The sequence below is a fragment of the Corapipo altera genome, unplaced genomic scaffold, assembly GCF_003945725.1.
Source record: "Corapipo altera isolate COAL_440 unplaced genomic scaffold, ASM394572v1 300, whole genome shotgun sequence".
NCBI lineage: Eukaryota > Metazoa > Chordata > Aves > Passeriformes > Pipridae > Corapipo > Corapipo altera.
Genome location: NW_020885067.1, coordinates 71,181 through 78,342, shown reverse-complemented (window position 1 = coordinate 78,342; position 7,162 = coordinate 71,181). Strand labels below are relative to the sequence as shown.

Below are 7,162 nucleotides of genomic sequence, written 5' to 3'. Positions count from 1 at the left end.
GCACTAAGATAAACCTCACCTAACACCAGGCATTTACAGAGTGCACCCGGATCTAACTCTGGATCATTGCTGTGGTGCAGGGAGCGAACCCACAATTCTAGGATACAGTTCACCTCCTCCTGCAGGACCTCCTTTTTCAGCAGAGGGTGGTAATGGGCACACTGGAGCAGCTACTCCTCACTTATATCACAGTATGAAAGAATTGAGCCAAATAGTTTATACTTAAAATACAAACAGGACAGTCTGATCCAGTGCTAAAATTGCAGGAATTTCATGCAGCAAGAAATTTGTCCTTTCCCAAAATGTGTGTATGTGTGTGAGACACAGAGAGATTCTCTCTTTGCTGCTAGATCCTGATCTTTCTGACCAAGCTTTGTATGCCAGTGTCCCCCAGAAGATGGGATTTGAATGAAATTCTGCTCTGGGGAGAAACACAAGGACCAACAGCCTGGCTACAACAGGGCCCAGCCCCAGAGCAGTCAAACAGCCCCTCGAGGCTGCTCTTTGAGTGTCTATAAGATGTTCCAGCAAATACTTAAGCCCATCCTTCCCTGGAAGCTCAGCACCAAGTGACTCCACCTGGGACACTGCACAAATAGGAATGCGTTTGAGTTTTGGTTCCATCTGGACAGACAGACCAAATTCAGGCCACTTGGGACAACGTCACCCCCTGCCACAGAGGACAGGGTCAGGGTTAGGGGTAGAACTTTGAGACCTTTTAAGGTGAGAACTTTGATTATTCCCTGTGCTTCTGCAGGACTTGCACAGATCTGATCGAAGTGTTCCCCTGTGTGGGTGCCCCCAAAGCAGCAGTGCTGCCTCCCTGGCTCAGAGGAGACAGGAGGTCACTGTTTCCCTGTCACCCACTCTCCTGTCACCCCGTTTGCCCCACGAGCAGAGCCCACCGGTGCCCCCGCAGCCTCACCTCGCTCTCCTCCTCGTTGTGCAGGGGGTGGGTGTAGGGGTCGGGCTTGCGGATCAGGGGGTCCACGAGCACCAGGAAGGCCATGTACAGCAGCAGGGCCCCCACCACCGACAGGTAGATGATGATGATCACCTGGAGAGGAGCACGTGGGAAAGGATCAGCACCGTGGGGAAGAAGCACCACAGAGGTCACAAGGTCCTTTGCAGCTGTCTCTGGTGTTTGATCTCTTCTCTCATTCTCGTTTTGCTCACAAGGTCTCCTGCCCTTGCCAGGGGCTGATGATGTGCTGTCACTGCACAGGCTGTGCTGACCCTCCTACTGTGCCAGCTCAGGCCACGTGCTGCACGTGGGAGGACACCAAGACAGGGGTTCCTGCTCAGAGGTGCTTGGCACTATCACACATCCTCAGCAAGAAGACTCTTCTTGCAGCTCCTCACAGCCAGGAGCATTCCTGACTCAGACACAGAAATCACAGAATCAGTTAGGTGAGAAAAGACCTCTGAGATCATCGAGTCCAACCTGTGACCGATCCCCACCTTGTCCCCCAGCCCAGAGCACCAAGTGCCACGTCCAGTCATTCCTTGGACACCTCCAAGGACAGTGACTCCACTGCCTCCCTGGGCAGCCCCTTCCAATATGTAATCACCCTTTCTGTGAAGAATTTCTTCCTAATGTCCAACCTAAACCTCCCCGGTGCAGCTTAAGACTATGTCCTCTTGTCCTGTCACTGGTTGTCTGGGAGCAGAGCCCAGTCCCCACCTGGCTCCAGCCTCCTTCCAGGGAGTTGCAGAGAGTGAGCTCCTGGCACTGCCACAGTGTACCCACTGTGACAGCTGGATTTTCTCTTTCTGGGCTCTTCTGCAGGAACCCAGAGTGCAGCAGTGCCTGGGCTGGCATGGCCTGGCCAGGAGAAGGAGCCAGGCCCGGGGACAGAGCTGCCCTTACCTTGATGGTGGTGGTGCTGCGCTCCTCGTACTTGCACTCGCAGAGCAGGCAATAGGCCTCCACGTCGTTCCCGGGCACTGGCATGGGCTCCACCACGTGCAGGCAGTTGCTGCAGCACAAACAAAGGTCAGCAGCAGGAAGGTGAAGGTGAAACCAGTGCTCTGTGGAAGGACATTGGGGTGACACTTTTGTGTGTCCCAGCTTTCCCTGCAGGCTGATAACGCCGATCTGTTTTTAGGAGCTCCCCTCACAGCTCAGCTAGTCCTGGGACAGACTGTCCAAGTGCCTTTTGCAGGGATCCAGTCCAGGTGAGGGGGACTGGAGGCTCTTGACACGTGCCAAGAGCTGTGGGTTAAGAAATCATCCCAGATTCCTCAATTTCTGTTTAAAAAACGCCCCCGGCATGGGTTGAACATCACCTACCACAGCTCCCTCTGCAAACACACAGGCAGGGTTGGCACCAGCTGCCAACTTGGGAGCGTTGGTGGCTCTCATGGACTGAGCCCTCAGGCTTCCAGCCCAACTCACCAGTCTTTCTGGGACACATTCTTGTTGTAGATGTGCCCGCTGATGTTCCGGTACGGGGGGCAGATGCACTTGCAGCGAATGTCCTCGGAGCTCTGCGGGGGCAGAGGAGCCAGTGAGGGAGGGAACCCCCAGTTCTGCCACCCTCACCACCCCGGGCTGGGGACAGGCTGAACATCCTCTGGGACAGAGAACACTCCACCCCAGAGAACAGTTCCCCCCACTTCCCTTCTTCCTGCACTTTGACATCAGGTTTAACATGTCCCAGAGCACCTCGGCCACTTCCAGCACCTCCAGCCAGGTGCTTTTCGAACACATTTTAAAATGCAAACTCCAAAGCCCAGCAGAAGGCAGGGCAGGGGCCACTGTCACACACAGTCCCAGCCCTACACAGTAAACGCACCACAAATCCATTCCTTATCACTGCAAACATCCCCAGCTGCTCCTCTGCCATTCTGGCTCTGCTGTGCCCCTCCCACGGTGCCCGACGCTGTCACCCACCTTGCTGGCCTGTGCTGGGGGGCACAGGAGGCAGCCCAGCAGCACCAGCAGCACCACGGGGCTCACAGAATTCCGGGAGCACTGGGCAAACATCGTGGGAGCCTGAGGGAACAAAAACTCACATCCAGGATGGAGGATGTCATCTGAACGCAGCCACAACGAGGGAGTCAGAGCTCTTTTTTTGGCCCACTCGCCTCAGTGTTGCCCAGGAAGGGGGATTTTATCCCTGAATCACAGCTGATGCCAGCCAGAAACTCCTGGGAACACTTTACACACTCCAAAAAACACTCCTATCTGAAGAGCTTCCACACCCCCTACAAACACACATCCAAACTACCCCAGCCCTGCAAAAACATCCCTGATTTCCTCACAGTTTGACTTGCACAAAACCCCCTGTTCCTCTCTTACTGCTGTGGAGCCCTGCAACAGGTATTTTGCTGCTGACAGTTGTGCTCAGTAAAAAATACAGAACCAGGAAAACCACAGAGCAAGAGTGACCCAAAGATACAGAACCAGGAAAACCACAGAGCAAGAGTGACCTTGCAGCACACTGGGGCCTCACTGCTGTCATAAAGTTAAATAAACTTTTGTGTCATAAAAGTTAAATCACTTATCTTCTGATACTCAAAGGCTGCTGAAGGAACCAGTGTATTTGCCTGTCATGAGCCACAAGCCATGGGAAAGGAGTGGAATATTCCTAAGTATTCCAAACTGATTCTTAAACCTCCTTTAGCCCAAGATACCTGTTCAGTAAAATCCCGATTTTACAATTATTCCAAGCTGGCAGCTTGATAAATTCATTAATCACAGAACCCAGAATGGTTTGGGTTGGAAGGGTCCTTAAGGATCATCTCATTCCAGCCCCCATGTGCAAGGATAAAGCTGTTCCAGAGATGTGTGTTTGTACAAGTCCATAAGAATATTAATTTCTCTGCACAAGGCCAAGCTGGCCTTGATCAGGCTGGTGTTCAACCTCAGGGGCAGAAAAGGAGGAGCAGGTCTTGGGGACCTTGGGACAGCTCAGAAAAGCCACTTCAGCAGAGCTTTACTCAGGGAAGGGAATTTACACCTTCAGTAATCAGCTCCATGTTAATCCCACAGCTCACTCCAGGTACTTCTACTCCATCACCTGATGTTGATTCCATTGGGATTTACATCACTGCAATATTCTTTGCTTTATCTTTAACAACACTATAAACTCACATAATGGAATACCAACACCAAGTTCCTTTCTTCTTTATCTAAACAAAACACCAGCCACTTCTAACAAGCTGGCCTGCCAAAACCCACCAAAATGCATTCCAGTCCTATCTCCTCAGCCCAGGATTTATTAACCCTTTGCACCAAAGTTTCAACAATCTCCTCACACAGTGGTCCTTTCCTGGCAGACTCCCCTGCACGTCAGGGTTTCAGGTCCTCATCACAAATCTGGGGAACAGGACTGAGCTGAGCTGCATGTCCCCCATTGTGGGTTTGCACTTTGGTTTGAATTTTTAACTTAACAGTGGGGCGGGTGCCTGGAATTGAGTTTTAGCCTCTCAATTGAATTCAGAACATCTGGTCAACTCATAAATGCCATTTTAACAAAAGCAGGGGAAAACACGTGATCTGTTCTACCCTAAATAAAAACTCAGAATGGCACCTGGACAGAGTCCACCCACTGTGTAAAACACCCACAGCCACACAAAGGATAATTTATCTGTGGTTCTTTCTGACTCTGACAGCAAAGGGGCACGTGCACACGTGCCTTAGAGCTGCTGTGTTCCAGGCGATCAGCCCAGCCCACAGCAGCCGTCTGTCCAAAAGGATCTGCCCAAAAGGAGATGGGTGGTTAAGGTGAAGGTGAAGGTCCTGGGGCTGTAACTGAGCGTGGCAGCCCCCAGGAATGAACCCCTAGAATGATGCTCGCACACACCCACCCCGTGCTCCTTCTCTCAGTAACCTCCTCACCCTGAACATCCCCATCCCTGGGAGTGTCCAAGGCCAGGCTGGACGGGGCTTGGAGCAACTTGGTCAGTGGAAGGTGTCCCTGCCCAGGGCAGGGGGTGGCACTGGATGAGCGTTAGCGTTCCTCCCAACCCGAACCACTCTGGGATGATTCTGTGCAAATCACCCGGAGCCCTTCTAAGACTGCGATGGATCCGACCCCCTTTTGCACCATCTGTGCTCGAACCACCCCCGACACCGACCGGGTTCCCCTCAGTTCCCGCCGAAGGCCCGCGGATGCTCAGCCCTCCAGGGGCTCCCACAGCCCGGCCTCCCGGGATGCCTGCGGTGATCCAGGCCGCCCCCCTGACTGAGCTGCCCCGCCGCCCCGGGGGGTGAAGCGGAGCGGGGCCGTGAGGGGCCGCTGCCCCCTCAGCCCGCCCGAGCGCGGCCCCGCGGCCCCCCCGCCCTACCTGCCCCTCACACGGGCCCGCGCCGCCGCCACAGCCCCCGGCCCCGCCCAGCGAGCCCCGCCCCCTCCGCTCCCTGAGAGCCCATTGGCTGCCGCGCGTGACGGTCAGTGACAGGCAGCACCCGTGGCCAATAGGAAGGCAGAGGACCGGGCCGGGTGCTGAGGGAGGGTGTGCGTCTCCTTTGCGCCCCGCAGAGCTGAGGGGACGGGGGAGCGGGAGGGTGCGGGGTGGTCCCGCTCAGGGGGTTGCTCGGGCGGCACTGCCGTGGCCGGGCGGTGTTCGGCGGACGTGGCGCGGGCAGCTCCCGCTGGGCTCCCGTCGTGGGACTGGGCCGCCCTGTCCTGGGATTGAGCCGCGGGACAGCCCCGCTCTGCCCTCAAAGCCCCATTTTCCTTCACAGCGTCGGGCTCTCTCCTCACACCACGTTCCCTCTCACAGCCCCGCTCTCCCCTCAGCCACTGCTCTCCCCTCACACCCCTGTTTCCCTCTCACAGCACCGTTCCCCTCTCACAGCCTCGGGCTCTCCCCTCACACCCGCTCTCACCTCACAGCCCCATTTCCAGTCACAGCCCCATTTCCTCTCGCAGCCCCATTTTCCCTCACATGCTCGGGCTCTCCCATCACAGCTCCATTCCCCCTTCACAGCCCCATTCCCCACCACATCCTGTTCTCCCCTCTCAGCTCTGTTCCCCCCTCACAGCCTCGTCCTCTCCCCTCACATCCCGCTCTCACAGCCCCATTTTCCTCTCACAGCCCCATTTTCCCTCACATGCTCGAGCTCTCTCCTCACAGCCCCATTCCCCTCTCACAGCCCCGTTCCCCCTCACCCCATTCTCCCCTCCCACCCTGTTCCCCCTCAGCCGCTGCTCTCCCCTCACACCAGTGGTGCTGCTGTGCCCATCAAAGGGGAGATCCCGGGCTGCAGTGGTGCCCTTGGTTATGTTTTTGGCTGATCTACGCTTATAGATGATACTGGTGATCCTCCAGGCTCAAAGGCTGCAGTCCTGCCATCAAGCTCTTGTATTAGAGACCAGTGACTCATTTTGTCCTGTCCTTGTTCCAAAAGAAATGCTGGGCCTTTCCAAGGTCACGGGGTCTTGCGTTTGCCCAAAGAGAACATTCCTGAGAGATCTGGCTCTAGAATTATCTCAGCTTTACCCCATTTTCTGTGTCTGCACCTTTCAGGTGTGCAAAACCCTCATCCTTGGACCTGCTCCAGTGGCAGCTCCCTGGAAGACTCCGCTCTGCAGCTGGAGGGGTCGAGGTGATTCTCTGGCATTTTGCTGATTTACCTGGTGCAGATTTACCTGGTCTGTGACGCCAGATAAAGTCAGGATCTAATTCTTTTTCAGGCAAAAACCCCCACTGATAGAAAAAGGGACCCAAACTTCTGGTTTAACCTCTAGAAAGAGAATCAATTAGGTTGGAAAAGACCTCCAATTTCATCGAGGCCAACCTGTGACCAGTCACCACCTTGTCAAACAGCCCAGAGCACTGAGTGCCATGTCCAGTCATTCCTTGGACACCTCCAGGGGCGGTGACTCCACCACCTTCCTGGGCAGCCCCTTCAGAAGTTTAACAACTCTTTCCAGGAAGAAATTCCCCCTGATGTCCAACCCAAACCTCCCCTGTTGGCAGCTTGAGGCTCTTTCCTCTCCTCCTGTCCCTTGTTCCCTGGGAAGAGAGCCCGACCTCCTCCAGCTCCCCCCTCCTGTTAGAGAGTTGGAGAGATACCTTCAGCCAAAAATACATGGCAGTCAGAGGGGAATGTCTATCTGAGAGATGGTTCTGTCTGTCTGATAGTTTTAACTTTATAAATGTGTAAATAATTGAGACTGCTCGTTTTAGGGTTTGTAGAATGTACTTG

The 7,162-nt window shown here is 54.8% G+C and overlaps 1 protein-coding gene across 3 annotated transcripts in view; it reads right to left on the bottom strand.

Annotated features, from left to right (window-relative positions):
• The window catches only part of TMEM9 (transmembrane protein 9), a 6,403-nt gene extending 1,065 nt beyond the window's left edge, over positions 1-5,338 (bottom strand). Inside the window, exons 1-5 of one of the 3 annotated variants that reach the window (XM_027669159.1) lie at positions 5,296-5,338; positions 2,897-2,998; positions 2,399-2,490; positions 1,871-1,979; positions 926-1,057 (exon numbers count right to left, since the gene is read on the bottom strand). In XM_027669159.1, coding sequence (XP_027524960.1) covers positions 926-1,057; positions 1,871-1,979; positions 2,399-2,490; positions 2,897-2,989 — 426 coding nt within the window. In that variant the 5' untranslated portion in view covers positions 2,990-2,998; positions 5,296-5,338. The other 2 variants (XM_027669160.1, XM_027669161.1) reach the window with 2 other exon arrangements.
• Positions 5,339-7,162: the final 1,824 nt, after the last annotated feature.